The 19,300-nt window shown below is 34.8% G+C and overlaps 1 protein-coding gene across 1 annotated transcript in view; it reads right to left on the reverse strand.

Annotated features, from left to right (window-relative positions):
* The window catches only part of LOC123530707 (uncharacterized), a 30,785-nt gene extending 18,483 nt beyond the window's left edge, over positions 1-12,302 (reverse strand). Inside the window, exon 1 of the mRNA XM_045311462.2 lies at positions 11,619-12,302. Within this exon, the coding sequence (XP_045167397.1) occupies positions 11,619-11,682 (64 nt within the window). The 5' untranslated portion in view covers positions 11,683-12,302. The remainder of the gene's footprint in view (positions 1-11,618) is intronic.
* Between the last annotated feature and the right edge of the window lie 6,998 nt (positions 12,303-19,300).

Genomic DNA, 19,300 nt, shown 5'->3' on the forward strand with positions numbered 1-19,300 from the left:
ATTTAAACTATTTTTGAAATCTCTCACAGTAGCCCTTTGTTCTCATGATTAAATATTTTATTGCCATTAAGTTACATTGGCGTGTGTTTTCGTTCTCTAATTTGTACGTAATTAGAACGCTACTTCCTTCGTAAACTGTAAACAACATTAAATTCGAAACTATGCAATTTTCAAGGTTAGGCCTGGCTTTGAAGTGACCGCGTCGTGTCCCCTTTCCTGTCGAAAAATGGGATAGTGATACAGTTGTATAATATCAGAACGATATGTTCAAAGAATTACTTGATTTTTGTTACGAAAGAAACAGTGTCCGGAAAGTGTTAAGTTATATATTAAGAAGTTTTCGTATAGGGGCGACTTATAAACTATGGTTACAGAGTGTTTGTAATATTTTAGCACACAATGACACAAAACACAAAGTTTCTAAACGGGCTAAAACAAACATTTCTACATTCTTACCATTTGTAAATAATCATTGCACATTATCATACATATATATTAATTATGCACATAAATAACACACATCCTGCCTCGTTACAGTATCGCATGGGCGGTATTGTTAGTATGTCAAGAAAATGATAAATTAATTTCCCTCAGTTTAATATTATAACACGTTTATTCAGCAACATGTTAGTTGCACTTCTTAAGGATTTTGACCCTCCGACAGAAATAAAAACATAATTGCAACATCAATTTGGAAAAGACGAAAAACACATCTAAATTATTTTGTAGATAAAAAGGTAAGTAGGTCGAAGAAATGTATTTATCGCCCTCTGGCACTATGTACCGGGAATATAAGGTGTAAGCGGATATATCTTGCGCTTATGGGTCCAATACATAAAAAAAGTTTCAAAATGCAAACTTACTTTACATTTCAGGTAATATTGAAAACTACTACAGTAATATTACAGGTGTACATTTAGAATGAAAAGGGCGGTCTCTCAAACTTTACTACAAAGTGTTGTTTTTTTTTCCATTTATAATCTACACTTATTTCCTACAATGATGTATCAAATATTTTAGTAGATTAACGGGATATTTTGTTACATTCAAACTGATAACTTCAGTTAAGTCAACATAAAAGGTGCCTTCGCAAACACGGCGTGTTTAAATAACAAACAACGCGGATAAGGACCCAGACTCACAATGTTTGCTTACATGAACACGTAGACAAAATTAATGCTGTTAAATATATATTTGATGTTCACAAAAATTCTCAGATATACTTCAAAGACATATAAAATGATAACTGATCAAAAATAATTCCGTTAATCAACCCTCCAAGTGTAGACATCTTTGAAGTTTTCTTTGTATTATGTATATTTTCTTTGTGAGCAGCTTGGTTTTATAAAAAATATGCGTTCTAATGAAATGCAACATTCTAAAATGCCCAAACAACCGTGGTGCTGGATTTAGGGATGGGGCGGGGTGTGTACAAGGAGAGGGGTACGATATGTAAGTTTTGTGACAGAATACCGCACATAAATTACTACTTTTCCCGAACTGTTCATACAATCGAAACCCAAAAATTTGAACAACATTCAGCTATTACAAGATCTCAGCATAAACGAAAAAACATTTGATTTAATTCATAATATTAAAATGTCAGAATGCTCCTGGATCTTCCACACATTCGTACCATACTAGGACACCAAAACAAAGTGCTTTAAGTCGCATTAATGAGATATATAATTTTTTTACCAAAATGTATGAAGCAGTCGCTTTAAAGTTTTACGACAAGTTATTTTTTTAGTTTCAATTTTTAAAAGAGGACTTTGGCTGAAACGCTTTTATAGTTATCTTAAGGTTGATGTGAAATGTTTTTACTATATCTGCCCTACAATTCAGAAATATGAGTAACTAAATTAAACCTGGTTTACGGCGATGATCATTTCATGTTTAAGAAAATATTTTGATTTTTCCATTCAAATCTTGCTTCGAGATTGCATCTTAAATTGCAGCTTTCATTTGAAAGAAAAATAATTATGATATCAAATATGAAATGGTCTATTGACATCTTAGCGCAAACATTTGAATAGAAAATCTGAAAAATATGTATCATATAATTTGTTAAGCTAACCAAAAACCAAAATCTGTATTTGAACGTCTTTATTAACTGGGATTTCTGTTTAAAATCAACGATCGCGCTGTGCAAGTAAATATCATTTTGCTTTTTATTGAATAACATCAAAAAAGGTAAACTTGGCGATTAAAGATTTTAAACATGGTTTTGTGAAATGGTTTTTCACGTGTAATTTCGCAGGCTAATCGATTTGCCAGGCTTGCGTGAAGATTTCACGGCCGCAAGTTGATAAATTTTCTGTACAGTTTATTCTTTTCGTCACGCGAATAATTTTATTTTCATGAAAGAATCATTGTATATACATATTGTTTTGATGTATAAAGTAAAATGTAAAGCATACTACGAAATCTTCAATGCAACATGTATGAGAGATTAATGTCTGGTTAATTAAACTTATATCCGATTGTATTAGTGTCCGTACAACTTCTTGGCGACATATGGTATGAATATATTACTGTATTACAGATCTGTACAACTGAAAATATTTTAAGGACGCTCACACGTACGTTAAAGAAAGAAACGTCCATACGTCTATGACGCAAGTCCAAATCTTGATATTGACTTCCCATGTAGTTTTGTGGCGACTTGTGAACGAAAAGAATTAGAAACACTTTTTAACCCTTGCTGGTCGTAATAAGCGAGCAATAAGGTGCGAACAGTTTACTGTATCCAGCCGTTACAAGACGTGAAACCAATATGTTTAGTTGTATATAGCGGCGCCATACAACCTGTAGTGTCCTGGTGCGCCTTAAAACCCAGATCAAATAAAACTCAAGAATTAGGTTTTACAAGTATATTTTGAATGGGTATGCTACAATATTTGAAAATTGCAAGAACTCCGTACCTAAATATTAACTTTTTATTTCATGTTTTTCAGTGAATTATCGAAATATTAGAGTGGAATATATCTGGTATTTTCACAGTGAAAAATATCAAATGTATTTTTCACTGGTGAGAAACTATAAAATTAGTAAATTTAGTCAAACATGAAACAAAAAGAAACTTTCTTTGTTTTACATGTAAGATCAAAAACTCTTTCACTCATGAACACCAAATCTTATATTTTCACTCGTGGCTATGCCACTCGTGAAAATATTGCATCTGGTGTTCATGAGTGAAAGATACTTCAATCTTACATAGAAACAAACAAATATCCTCTATATCTGAAGTGATTCTGTTGTCTAAAAAAGGCAATTTACACCTTTAGCCTGCTGGCGGCGAATATTTCAGCCTTTGCGACCAGTGCAGACCAAGATCAGCCTGCACATCCGTGCAGTCTGATCATGGTCTGCACTGTTCGCTATTCAGTTAGTAAATTTTCAGTGAACACCCCTTCGAATAATAAATGGTATTGCCCAAACTGAATGATGGAACAGTCCATTTTAGAAATTTAGCAGGCTAAGGGTTAAATCAGCAGAGAATGGTTACTTCATATAGACTTTATTTTTTTTTAAATATTAACAGTTAAGTAGACACGTTTAAAATATACGCTTCAATATCTAAAAACTAAAGCTGACTGCGTATATCATTTCTTGCCAAGTTTTTGTGACCTTAAAACATCAGTTTAACATGAATATCGTCTCCTCTGTCAAAACAGTGCGTGTTTTTAAAACTACATTTGTTAAAAATTGCATTCTTTGTGTATGGTTTTCGTGCAGTAATATGATTGTGTCAGTAGATATTTACACCTGAAAAACCTTATATAGAGACTGTTCGTCTAGCCGCTTTTGTTTTTGGGCATGGTTATAAAGCATGCAATTTAACATTACAATAAAAACAAAACACATATATACACGCGGAAAACCTCGGTGTTTTACATGAAAAGACGCAATATTACCGCATAAATTCATGAAGATTTTATAGGAGTGTAGATGGATCATCTAATTACCTTTATCACAAAAATGTTTGTTAGCCAATAATTTGGCAGTTCTGAAGATTTATGTAGTAAGTTTTATCAAAGATTAAGAAAGTACCTTGGGCATTTCATACGTGTTCATTTTCTAAGCAAACCATATTTCATATTTCCATTTAATGCATATTAAAATGTTAGACACCTTACACTTAAGCATTCAGTGTTTCTACTTTGGATGGGGTTGGTGCTATGCCTTTAATAAGGGAAAGGACGCCCTATTAAGCTTCCGATGCACTGAGACAGGGACAATGCTTGAGAGCTAACATTTCATCCTACAATACCCTTATATCCCTTTATGTTGAATAAAGTATACAAAGTATATATATCCGACACACCTTGTACCTGTTCGTTTAGAAAGGGAGAGGATTATTGCATATCTATATATAAGCTATTTTTGCGGCCTAAAATGTGGGATAAATGGGGGGTTTTATTAGAGAGTTTTATATTAGGGGTGTTTATTAGAGAGTTAGATATTGGGAGTATTTATAGTAGAGTTGGATATCATGGGGGTTTTATTATGAGGTTGGATAATAGGGGTGTTAATTAGAGTTGAATATCATTCATGTTAGAGTGTTGGATATTAGGGGGCTTTAATTGCAGAGCTGGGTATAGGAGAATTTTAGGAGAGTTAGATACCGAGAACTTTATTAGGGGCTTTCATTATAGAGTTGGATATAAGGCGGGGGTATAAGTGTGTTGGATATTGAGAGGTGTGCTTTTATTAGAGAATATGTCTTATCTAATCTGCAGGAGAGAAACAAAAAAAAAAACAAATATTCTGTCGATATTTGGCAACGAATGTACCGACTTCAAACATCTTTTAGGGTAACATGTGTGAGAAAAGACAAGAGGGCGCGTAATCGGATACAGTTTAAGTGGACCAACATACAGCCTGGATAGTTTTCAATCATGTAGCCAATTTTCGTCAAAGTTATTTGGCTGATGTACAGGTTTATTAATTATCTTTTCATTCCAAATATCATGTTAACTGAACCCTTTTGAATATTTTAGATCAGTTGATATTATGATCAGTTAAACATGCAATTAAAACAAAACTAACTTAAAGATTAATACATTTAAAACATGTCATATTCATACATAATTATTTTTGAGAAAAAAAATCATATCCTGACGAGGCTTTGCATAAGATCTGACAGATAGGCCTATCAGTATCAGTATTTCTGGCTCTTTGCAAATAAAAAAAGTTGTTAGGAATTGGCATGTTGATGTCTAATACAATGAATATGATATTTCATGGAACATCTCATTTATTCGTCTACTATTAATATAGATTTAGGTGTCATCAGATACAACCTGATGTGAAACAATGCTCGAGTAGTTTGAGAAGAACCAATCTAAAGACAAAATATTCCAAGTGTTTTGTTAATAGAATATATGAGCCGCGCCATGAGAAAACCAACATAGTGCGTTTGCGACCAGCATGGATCCAGACCAGCCTGCGCATCCGCGCAGTCTGGTCAGGATCCATGCTGTTCGCTTTCAAAGCCTATTGCAATTAGAGAAACTGTTAGCGAACAGTATGGATCATGACCAGACTGCGCGGATGCGCAGGTTGGTCTGGATCCATGCTGGTCGCAAACGCACTATGTTGGTTTTCTCATGGCGCGGCTCATATGAACACATCAGCTTGTTATTTTGAATGTTTGTACCAAGTTCTTTAAATATCAATGCATGGATGAAAAGGTAACCGATTGGATAACAAAACTGACTTTTAAGGAGTTTATCTCCGATGTAGACTCCATACGGAATACAGTTGAGCCAAGTAATATTAAAATCCCCTATTGTCTGACAGAGCTATGGAGCGGACCCGAAAGTGTGGACGGACGGACTGACGGACGGAAAGCGCAATCCTATACTAGTCGTCCCCGAAATTGGTTTGCAACTAGTAAGGGACTGAAAAGTGTGTAACATATAAAAAAAATGTATAATCAAAATTCTAATTATTTTGTTTCATTATGCTTCCGATAGACTTTACTCCAAAACATGGTAAAAATGTAATTCGATTTCCCCACAAGCGTTGTACTTCACTTGAAACAATACATTGTCGTGTATAAATGCACAGAAACCATCTCCAACCCCCAGAATGCATCATTAAAAGTCTGCATAATGATTCAAGACGAAAATGTTTCCCATTGCATATTATATTGCCTGCAGCCTTTTATTCAATAAGATCTCATACATATTTCCCATAGGTGCATCATGAAAAGGAAATAACTAATTTAATGTGCTCGCTGATTGCATTTTGAGAACCTATTTATTACGACAACGTTGACCTCTAAAGCATACTTGCGGCTGTCTTGTATAGAGGGATATAAATCATACATAAAGTAAAAACCGACTTTCATAGATACCCTAAATTATACATGATCTGTCATATGTAAACAGAACCAGTGATTTAACGACATCCTTCAGTTTGAAACAAATCCACACTTGTACCGATTTAACACATTCCGTGCCCTTGTTCCTTTTTATGGTACAGGATGACCAGGGTTTGCGTGCGACGGTGAGTGAGAAAAAATAGATAAAAAAAATCACCATTTATTTTCTATGAAAACAACTTTGTATCAAATAACTTATTATACAGCGGTATGTACCTACTCAAAAGTACAAATCCAATTTGATACTTCCGAGGCAACCGCAGTTGACATGCTATAGAGTCTCATCTCTATTTCTGATGACAAAAAGTCACGTGCTTTCGTGGTGTTGACCTATCCCTAACATGCAAGGGTTCCGACACATATTCTTATATTGTGGTTTAACGGTTTATAACATGGACAGCAATTCTTCTCTTTCTATATATACTGTATACTATACTATATAATTTATCGCCTAATCAAACGGGCGCGACTGTAAAAATAATTCGAAGTAAAGTCCGACACAGAATGAAAAATTAAATGTTATTATATACGTACATTCAGCACACAAAGGACATATTATCAATATGGAAAAACTGCATTATGTAATGGTCATTTAGACATTACTGAGGCTACTTTCTGTAGCAATTTTGTGTCAACCTTTCTAACTTGAGCCGGAACCTAATTTTGATACTTGAAGAAAAAACATTTTTTTAAAATAAGTCACAATGAGTTTTCTTTGAACTTTCTAAACGACCCTCTATCGCTGCGAGATTTCTGCAAGATATTTCACAGCGCGTGCAGTCATCAATGTTGCTTTTAATCACCAGGGTGCTTCTGAACACAGTGTTCTATCACTACCAATTATCTTCAGGAAAAACAAAACATGTTTCCTTCTTACAAGAATAGCTACAACATCAACTCAACGTGCAATTAACGTTTTTAAGTGAATTAACTCCTTTTACCTCTGCGGCATAATACATTTAGAACTTGGCATAAATTGTTCTCTAGAACTTTTCTCAAGAAGTCAACTAACGGCATAGTTTGGGCCCTGATAAAAATTTGAGCGCTGATGTGCGAAAACCAACATTAGGGCTAGGATCAAAATCAGTGCACTTTCATATACTAACAGTATAGTGTTCGTTCATCCTAGCACTGTTCCTTCATCCCAACATCTTCAATCTCAACACTTGCCTAAAACTGAAAAGCGAATTTATTGGATCCAGATCAGAATGCACGGATGTGCAGGCTATTATAATCTGGATCCTTTCTCGTCGCAAAGTCCTAACGTAGGTTTTCGCACAGCGGCGCTCATATTTAATGTTTTCAAGACAATCATTTGAAAAATGTTCCTCCATAACTTTTTGACAAGTCTGAGGATTTGAATCATAAATAAATGTAAAATGCTCGAGCGTCTAACACAGTGGATATTTGACCCTTTTTCAAAAGCTGTCCAATTTCAGAATGAGAACTAACGATTGTTTTTGTGTCGAAATCTTGTTTTATCTAATTCAAGACTTGTGACCTCGACAATTTGATATCTTGATATTTCGATTTAGTTGTAAAGTAAAATAAAATAACCAACTAGTGCTCTATGCAAAGATCAGTGGCGTAGGAGCGAACTCAAAGTTGGGGGCCTATAGGGAGCCGGCCAGTTAAACCTAACCAGATTTGCCCTGAAAATTGTCAGACAACCAAAACAATACAGACATGACATCAAATCCATATCAGTACAATAAACAGTAAATGATCTATAAAATTGACTTTTCTTTCCTTTATCTACTTTTTACTGAGAAAAATCAGTTTTTTGGATCAAAAGTTGGGGGGAGGGGCCAAACCATATGCCCCCCTCCCCCTGAAAAAAAAACAGACATCACATCAAATCCATATCATTACACCTAAAAATTCTCTAAAATTGACTTTTCTTTTTCCTTTACGTACTTTTTTACAGAGAAAAATCTGTTTATTATCTATTTTTTTTTTTGGGGGGGGGGGGGGGGGGGGGGGGGCAAACCATATGCTGAACCCCCCCCCCCCCACACACACACACTTAAAATCGGGGGCGGGGCGGCCTTCTGCTGGACCCCTTCTCCTACGCCTATGAGGATGTAATAGTAAGGCAAGTCTTGGGGGAAAGGGGTAAGGAAGACGGTTAAACAATATTCAAAGTTGTTGTTTTTTATTCATGATGGGTGTTTTATATAATACGCGTCCATGCAAGTCTTTCTACACTATTCTTTATTTAAAATGTATACACTGTTTATGGCGGTAATTTGATAAAATTTGATAATATTCGCCTTAATATTTCCTTTGTTTATCATAACCATATACCTAAACGCATCTGGTTAGAACGAAATAGTTCTGTCGGGCATTTCATAAACGGGTAAATTTATCATTAAGTACCATTAAGACCGTTTAAAGTGTACGTTAGCACTTTAATATCTCAAAATTGACACACACCAGTCTAGTATCGATAAACAATGGGTTTATCAAACGCTCAAACTATCGAAAAACTTTGGCTTATTCATAAAGGGGAAACTTACAAATAACGCTAGGCTGGTAAAATGTGAAATATTTCTGTTGAAATTACACAATTTATCAATTGTTAAATGGAAATAAAACGAGATTTTTGGGTTGCTATATACAGTTTACTACTATGCTATAGAGTTATTATCGCCCGCTCCTTATAAAATCTAACCAACATTTCACAATGAAATGGTCAAAATTGAAATATTGAAAATGCAGAAAAATAACAAAGCGATTTATTACTTTTATACAATAATTTGTCACTGCCAAAACATCAATATTGTACTGATATAAAGTATAACTAATACAGATCTGTCAAATGATTTATTACTTTAACACAACAGTTTCCTGTTATTTCTGACTTGTTTTTACATTTGATGACAACCCAATATTTTCTCAGTACCCAGAGCAGGTTGTCGAGTACAATTTAGAATGAAATACGCAAATGAAATGAATTTCTGTAGCGCAAAGCAAATTAAGTAGATGATTATATTAATGGAAAAATATTGTTACAGAAGTGGGGTTACGAACATGGGTCATTAATAAGTTTTGATGGTCAAAATTATTTCAGCTAAATTGGGTTCATGAAAGTTAGAATACGTGGAGAGGAGAAAAGAGCCCCAGCTGAGGACACTTGAGCAGGAAACCATTTTTTGTGCACGTGTAATCAGAATTTAGTCAAAACAGTTTAGTTACACAGAAAAGTTGTATATACTCCAATATAACCATCTAGAAATTGTTATTCAAACAGGACGTTATGTTGATTTCTGTAAATCGTTCTGTGGAAATAGCCACTTAGCAACCTAGTCTCTGGTAAATGTTACACGCATAACCTACAGCTGGATGAAATGCTAAATTAGAACTAACTCCTGGAAACAAAAACTCGAAGTTTTAGGTTATTTGGTACCACTCAAGAACATTTTTGTACCTGCTCAAGTGTTTTAAAGTGTCACTGCTAGGGTAAAGAAAAAAAAACGATTTAAAAACCCACATAGTGTAAGGTTAAAGTCATTAAATTAAAACACCCAGAATATAGGGCACAGCCCCCTTACTAAACATGCAGACCAGTTCCGCTCCCCAAAGTATTTTTTTTTTTTGTTAAGTTGCCGACACACGCTGGGGGCAATCAAAAATGCGTGTTGAATTAACTAATAAAATAAATATTTATCAATTACACATCCTAAAAACTTTATTAAGAACTCTGATTTGTAGGAATATTTCTCTGAGATAAGGGGAAAGTTAAATTTAAAAGCAACTGAACTTTACAATATCTTATAAAATTGGTTATTCTCTATGGAATTGAATTCTAGACAAGTATCAGCAATAAATTCTGTTGTTCTTTACGAACGTTTTATCTAACAGGTTTGTAAGTATCAATTCCGACAAAAAAAAACATAAAAATGGCATCTTGTTTTGTTTTTTTTCTAAATCAAATGTTGCAAAAACAATTATGCTGTATATGTAATACAGTATTTGGTGTAAGTTAAAGTCAAGACTGCGTTATCATGAACTTTCAGAAAATATGATGAAGTGGTATTTCATCACTGAATGTTTTTGTGCTAACAATTTCTTGTGTTTCTAGGAAACACTAATTATCTTTTAACGTACATTTAACCAGTAATACCTGTAAGGATTTTGATGTAGTATGAAGTTTCTTTAATGTTTCACATAACTTTCATAAAAAAAAACAACATTACGGTTGTAAATGCGTAAATATGCGGAAAATGAAGAAAATGCATTTCTTTTGCAGTTTTATGCGATCTGTAAAGTTTTGATTCCTTTTTTACGAATATTTAGTAACATTCTGACTTTTACTTTTAACTGATTCTTCGTGGTTATCATTTAATATGGGTACTACAGTTCCAGTGATGTATATATTTGCAAATTATTGTACAATAGATTAATGATAGAGTGGAAATCGTTGGGACCTGATATATTCTTAATACTCCAACCTCTCAGTCTGGAATCTTGCCGTAAAGTTTGATATACTTCTAATGTCATTAAGCAGTTTCCTGTTTGTCTTTTATTGAGACGGTTTGTGTTCCATCCCACGAGCTTTATATTAGCTTTTATTAATTTTCTCGTGCATTTTATGGGAATAGTCTGTCTACAAACAGTAAGTGGAGGGGATATACAGTTGGGAAGATCTTCCCGATGCCACACGCATAATTTATGTGAACATTGACGATATAATGTGCCTGCTACCCTCATCAATATACAAGGGAAAAAACGAGGAAAAATGTGGAGCATCACAGCTCCATTAGGTTCATCATTTTGTTCTCCAGGAAAATAGACATTATAAAGCAAGAAAAGAAATCATTAGACCCTAGGGATTTCACATATTTTGATATCGTATGGTATGGGAATTGATACGGAAAAGTTTTTGTTGATTGATAAGCGAATAAAGTAACCGAGTTAAAAATCTATACCGTACTAATTGGTCTCATAGAGATTCCATAGGACGGATTTGACTGACAGGTATCCTGTTAGTATTGTTATACAATGTTTTGTAAGATCTGTTTTTTATGTACTTGTTCCCTTTGCATTTTTATACATCAAAGCTTGTAAGATATTGAAGATACTATTATTGGTACAAAAAATGAGAGAGGGAGAGAGGAGGAGGGAGGGAGGGAGAGAGAGAGAGAGAGTTGTTTTAGGCAGTCTTGTGGTTAATGGTTTTGATTTTTTAGCTAAGTTGTAAAAATGAAAAATAAAAATATCTCACCTTTAACAATATGAGACAAAATACTCCATAACGCCAGAGAAGTGATATATTGCCACGCGTCCATGTTTTCTGTCAATAATATATCGTCGAACTGTACTTTAATATTTAATCAAATCATGTGCTTCAATTACATTATTGCCACATTGATGTTATAGCGAAACCAAATTCTCATGTAGTTACAGTAATAGTAGTTTAAACACTGGCAAATGTACGAGACTTTGCTTTAACATCAATCAACTAATTGAGTATATTTGACAGCTAAAACCAAATTACTCATTAACATCCATAAAAACACAGTATAACTTTTTTGACATCCTCCATATTCTCCGCACTTGAACTGTAGGTATGTACCAACATCTATCTATTATCCATTTAGTTACGCTTGTAAACCAACAAAAGTATATATATATATAAACACTATCAAAAAGTCAATCTCGATATATTATCTTGTATATACTCCGACTAAGTAAATAAATACATTATATCTGTGTTCACCTCGCACGCGACAGTTACTCCAGGTAAATCCCTGTAAACCTATGCTGTATCCAGTTTTTGATGCTCATTTATGAGCGTTTGAATTATTTTTTGCTCTTCACTGAAAATATAATGTTTCACGAAAACAGTACAGTTCTCAATGTAATAAACAATCGAGCACAGCCACTGTTTTAGTAGCGAATGAAATGCGATAGCTGTGTTCGCTTGATTATCAAAGGGCAAGATATAAGATAAGTGAACAAGCGGCTCTGATTGGGCAGAAGTTAAAGTTATTGTACGTTAGCTTCAACAGAGGTAGTAAAATGCTCATTTTGTTTATTTTTAAGACGGTTTGATAATATGAAGTTAAAAGGTTACACTACTAAATAATACGGAACAAATGTTTTCATCGTTAATGGGTACACATTTTTCTAGTTTATTTTGTACGGGGATTTAAGTGAACAGTCGTTCCGTGGTCCTACTTTCCAAGCAAGCGATGCCCTCCTCAAGTAAATAACAACTTCTGCACCCACAAAGTTTAATTTACCGCATATGGGTGCGATTGCGTAACACACAGATTTTAATTATTTTGTGAACAGGTCACGGCAAACTATAGAGCTTAGAATTGTGGATAAATGGAACATTGTATTTATGGATTGAACAGGAACACATTTACATGTTGATTATAAAACAGACCCATGCATGTTGTACTCTTCATCGCCCTTTATCATGAATGATATTGAAAAATTTTTGTATTGGTAGAATGAACACGTGTCTGACAGTGTGATAAACTCGCTCTGGGGAAAAGTGCTTGTAACACTTTAGTCAATTCGAATCTTTATTAAACAGAAGGCGATATGGTTGCTAACTTTTCGATCGCATATCTCAGAAAATTTTATTTGTTGTACCAGCTGAACATGTATTAAATCAATTTTGATATTTTACCACAGTGCTAACTTCATTGTGTTGCCATACAAAAGATTGAAGAATTTAGATGTTGCAATGGTTGTTGTACAAAATATACATGACTTAACCGATATAATTACCGCAGCCGTTTACCAATAGTCGTCTAGCCAAACAGTCTCGAACTTGAGGTCACTGAGATCAACACTGTGTCTAAATGTCATCACTGTGTCTCGCTGAGGTGATCACAGTGTCTGGCTGGGATCATCACCGTGTCTAACTGAACTCATCACCGTTTATCGTATTACCGTGTAATGCTGAGGTGAGGTGATTAACGTATCTCGCCGAGGTGACCACCGTGTAATGCTGAGGTGATCAACGCATCTCGCCGAGGTGCCCACCGTGTAATGCTGAGGTGAACATCGTGTCTCGCTGAGGCGATCACTATATTTCACCGAGGTGATGACCGTGTCCCGTTGAGGTCATCACCGTGTTTCAAAGCTCTTGAACCGTGGATCGTAGAATTATTTCATTTTAAAAAAAATAAGTTTAGCTATAATGTATAAAGTGTAATTAACTTAAACTAGCTGTAATCAGCCACCATATGTATTCTAAAAGATGTTTTCAGTTGCATGTTGCATACCAATATGATTGCTTGGCTTGTGAAATATGTATCTCGTTAGAGATGAAAGAGAAATTCCGATTTCACTGGATTAGCAAGTGCATTAAGTAAAAACTCCGTAAAATAGCATCACCAAGCTAGCAGAAAGTTATCAGCGTTTAAATGCCAACTTTTCCTTGACAACACTTATATTTTAATACTATTTTTAAAAGGAGATATAGTGAAATAACCATAAAGAATTTGCGGTTATAAAATGACTTAATCATATCGTCTTTTTGTTGACAGGCAGAATTAAGTATGAAATTTCACGTGCATTTTGTGCGCAAAACAAAATGATGGCGCATGCGCAATTGGATCAGCATGACTTGATTTTATCTATTAATTTCGTGTTGTTTTTTTTTGTGAAATAATAATGAAAACGCTGTAAAATTCCCCATTGACAAGGATTTTGTTTGATCCTGAATCCCTGGAGGTAGTCAAAGTAATAAATGCAATAACATAATGGACAAAAACTGATGCTCATCGGCTGTCAAAGCAAATCTCGACTAGGAAGTATTACACACCGGCGCCGTAATAATAGCAAGGCGTGAGAATTGCATACATATTGTTTCTGTTTATTTTATACGCATTCGTAAATAACTATTACTTGACTTTTTGTTTATATGTAATAAAATCTGATAACCACGAGTATATTACCGGTTAATTTTTCCCGCAGACAAAACGTCTTCATTTTACTTAAATCTCACAAAAAACTTTTCATATTTTATTATATCAGTTCCGCCAGACTGAATTAGCTCGATACACCTACAAGATTTAATTTGTAAAGCTTCAATGGCTTGAGATATAGAAGCCAGATACGTTTACTTTATTCAAAGCTTATCCAAGATTATTAAGTCAAAATGAATTACATTGAACAATTTCCCCCTGATCGCATTGTTAAACGCGGTCTGGTTATTTGTTGAACTAATTTTCCCTTTATCAATATGTTTGATCAAACTTTTATGGCGCCAAATTTGATGTTGGTAACTGAAGATTCAAAAATTACGGAGACGAATGTTTTGATGTATCTCCCGCCAGTAAAATCTCGTCTGCCTTTACAATGCTTAATATATCAAAGTACTGGACAAAAAAGAATCAATCAAAAACTTCTGTGGAAAGTTTAGATACAGTTGATAGTGAATGAGAACAATTTATGAGATTGAAACATCAGAAATTTGATATTTCGCCATTTCTCTCATTTCATGTAATTCGTTTGCAAACATTGTAGGAAAATGCCCAGACATTTTGGATTCTAACACAGACAAAGTGACAATATGCCAATCACAAGGCGGGCAGCGATTTAGATTACATCCAAATGTTATGGGAGAGATACATTTTTCATTTGGCCATGATAAATTAATTGCTAGACATCCACTTGTTTTCGTCCTTTTCTCTTTTCGCTCAAAGTCTGCGGTATTTTCCGTTCGGTTACATTTTCTCCGTACATGCGATTTCGGCATTGTCCGTTTTTTACGGTAACCATTGCTCGTGCGAGCAACATTCACAGACGAAGAATGCCGAAGAATGCCGAAATAACAGACGAAAATACGAAATCGCACGGAAATTGCCGAATGTCATCATGGTTTCACTATCTTAAATGTTTTGATTTTGTTAATGTGGCTGTGCCTTCCTTTTCGTTTCGTTTTTCGGGTAAAGGGCCCGCAGTGACAGTAGTGGGATAAAAAAAAAAAAAAAAAAAAAGGCATGAGGCAAAAGCAGTACAGTTGTAGTTCTTCATCTCATTGCATTTTCAGACTGCTAATTTAATTATATCAATAAACTGCATGTCCAAGAGTGTTTCATATTTAGCTAGCTAACTTTTTCAACTGCAAGTGAAATTATCTGCATAGATCTAATTTTAGTATTTATGCCAATAATTTTGCCTGACAACTTATATAATGTTTCTTATACATTTCTAGAGTTTGACTTTAAAGCAAAATAGCCGTTAAATGGTATCTGTTAAAACTAATAATCGCACAGGTTTTGTTTATACTAAGTCCGCTTCCTGTAAAAACCTGTGCTTGTGTCATATGAGAAGGCGTGGTCGTGACCCCAGTGGGGTTCGAACTCACGACCCTCGGGCTGAGTGTCCGACACCTTAACCACTAGACAACCGTTCCCCTTACGCTTAGGTTTGATATACTAGTGGAAAGGGTTTACATTTGAAATGATAGCCTGACACTTACATGTGTCGTTTCATTCTACGATAACGAAAGAAATAAACTAAATTTATTTTGATGGGGCCAAAACAGCTCTACAGTCAAAGATCAGCTGGGAAGCTAGAGTCTTTCATCACAATCAAAAGCTAGAAACCGCAGTATGACCACAATTATGTCGGTCCGACTCTCACCCCGACCCTCCTTAGCCCCAAACTCCCTAGCTCCACAGTCCTTATCCGGGATGCAAAAAAAAAATGCTCTAGACTAAAATGTCTGATTTTAGTGACAGCCCGTTTACCACTTTAAACCTCGATCATCCCTGCTAACATACAGTCAATGTTTTTGAAAGGCTTAGTCGTAACCTCTGTCCCCTTCATGACAACAAACTAGCAAAGTCACGAATGTCTTTAAATTTATCCTTTTGTATCACTGTTATTCTATTTCGCTGTCTGGTTGCAGAAAATTACACTGTTGCTACAACGGCAACTTTCACAAAACTTAAACACAGTCCATAACTTTAAACACAGATAAGACATGTGCAAATACGCATGTTCGACATAAATGGGTTTTGGGTCACACCGAGCCATTAGTATAATCCTGCAAATCTTTCTTTGAGAAATGTCACTCACCCCTACTTTTCAATTTTTAAGGCAAATGTATGAACGTCTCAACTCCCAAATGTTGATTTTCCAAATCCAGTCCAGATAACATACCTCATTAAAGAAGAATTAATCTAAATGTTATCATGAATTTGTGACAAGTGTTTGTGCCATTGTAGGGCAAACCCAAAATTTATAAACATGCAGGGCGTGAAATATGTCTCACCTTTAATAAACTTTCTTAAAGACAATATCTTTAATCTTAATTTATTTTCTATATTTGTTGGAAGTTGAACTAGCCAACTCCCATGAAATTACATTTTTTTGTGCGATAAGCTTCCGTGTATTATCAGATACTAAGCACGAGCTGACATTCTGAGCACGGTCAAGTCTGCTTCCCTGTTCTACGGAAGTTTGCAGGGGGACCAGTGTATAGCAAAGCTCTTCCGGGGTGAATTGCGCTACCTCGCATGGGCGAACTGCGAGGTGACCTGCTCAGAAAAATGTCGTTATTCATTATGCTGGTCATTTGCAATAAATAGTATAATAAATTTTAGACAACTTAAGACAACTTAAAACAAAAAGGTGGACGCTCTTTAATTTCAGATACTCTATATATAGTTACACGTAAGAACTGAGATAAGGCATGAAGTAGGGAAATAAGAATATATAAGAGAATATTACAAAGGCAACGCCACTAAATGCAATTTAGTTGATACTAATTTATACTAAGCATGTTCTACAACTTATATTAATTACTATCGACGGAATCCATCGCCACGTTGGTATAAGAGAAGAGAAGCCAGGTTCTCTCTTAGCAAGGGAGCTACTGGTACCATTTTCCACGTCTTTGGTATGACGGGGCCGGGGATAGAACCCACGAACTCAACTCCCGCACTCGAAGCGGACGGTCTACCGCTAAGCTATCGGGTCGGTTTGCAATTTAGTCAAAAATGAATGAAAGACAATGTGTACAATTTGTTAGCAGATATAAACAGACTTGATAGAACTTTCAGTACCCGAGAACACATGATTGGAGGGGGGTGGGGGGGGGGGGGTGGGTGGGAAATAAACAATGTGCACTTATGTAATTATATTTAGGATACAAACCAGAATGCACAAACCGGCAAAATGGAAACAGAATAATAATAGCATTCAATACAATTCATGCGGAGTTGAATTGCATGGTATATCCGTACAGACGGACACAACATCAAACTGACAACATAAATTATAAACTGTGAACATCTACGTAAAAGGTTTTGGTCATTTCTAGAAACGATTTCATATTTCAATGAAAACAGTCAAGTCCTCCTGTCTGTAAGTTGATCCAGACCGTGGTTGTCTACGCTGCCCAGCACGCAAGCCTATATGGGGCCCATATGGGTTATATCTGGGCAATTGTACCATACAGGTCCCATATGGGACACATATTGTAAGTATTTGCCCACATCGGACCCATATGGAACCCATATACAATGTCTTATTGATGTGATAAACCAATGTATTCATTTTGAGTTTATAAGTTGTGTCACTAGTATAGAAATTCGTTTTTATATGTTTTCTTCGAATGTTTGTTCATTTTCTTTGGTCTCAAAAGAAACATATTACCCAGAATGGTCCCATATTGTAAGTATTTGTCCACATGGGACCCATATGGGACCCATATACAATGTCTCAGTGAAGTCCTAACATATCAACGTCTTGATTTCTAGTCAATAAGTGTTGTCACTTGTATAAACAATTTTTTTCTATGTTTTATACGAATTTAGATACGTTTCTTTGGTCTCAAAAAATACGTTTCCCAGAAGGGTCCAATATGTGTCCCATATTTCCTTTCGTGACCGTTCGGACACTGTTTATATTTATAATTTTGTTTTTTTTATTTATTTATTTTAGTTTAAACATATTTTATTTCAGTAATACATGAAACATTTACAGAACAATTAATTAAGGAATTGGACAGAAAGCTATATCAGCTTACGGTTGTCCTCTCCTTATTGGTACAATTACATATTTTTTCATGGCATAACTGATTGTACATGAATACAGTAATATCTTAAAGAAGAAAAAAACAAAAAGACAATGACATATTTCAACAAAACAGTATTGATTTGCATATCTGAAATAAATAATATTGTTACGTAAGATTCATTAAGATGTAAGAGTCTTGAAGCAATGCATATAATAGAAACATTTTGAAAAAAAGTTGTGAATTAACATTAACGATTTATTTATTTTGTATAAGTGCAAAAATATTGTAACGATTTGACAATCATATGTTAACTTGTTATTGCATACACAGAATTTAACAATAAAGGAACTTTGAAAAAAAAAAAAAAACGAAATCTCGCAAGATTATTTGAATCGGGAGGATAACGTCCATAACGGCAACATAGTTGTATTGTTGATAGATATATCATTTCAGCAAGGACCTTTTGCAGTTCGTAAACAGGTAAGAGTTTAAACAATTATAAATAGCTAAAAAAGTGTTTTTGTTTAAATTGTAGGAAACAACCTTGATAAATACACTGAAAAATTGTTATTCATGAGTTCTCAAGACCCTTGTGGGCAAGCCTATATGGGACCCTTATGGGCTATATCTGGGCTTGGCCTGGACAAATGTACCACGTACATGTATGTCCAAAGTCTAAAGAGCATTTCATTATACTTTCATGACATGTTAATGTCCTTTTTTTCTTGTTCTGTACAAATCTATCTCTCAGATGCGTACTTGGTTATCTTTCTAATCTTGTAGATTTGTCATTTATTTTCTTAGATACATGTAAAGTGCTTGCAAATATATCATGATATTTGGCAAGTAGTCATAACTTTATGGTCATGTGCTCAGACTGACATTACTTTTTCCCAGAATGCCTTTACAAA

Source organism: Mercenaria mercenaria, chromosome 11 (assembly GCF_021730395.1).
Source record: "Mercenaria mercenaria strain notata chromosome 11, MADL_Memer_1, whole genome shotgun sequence".
Lineage (NCBI taxonomy): Eukaryota > Metazoa > Mollusca > Bivalvia > Venerida > Veneridae > Mercenaria > Mercenaria mercenaria.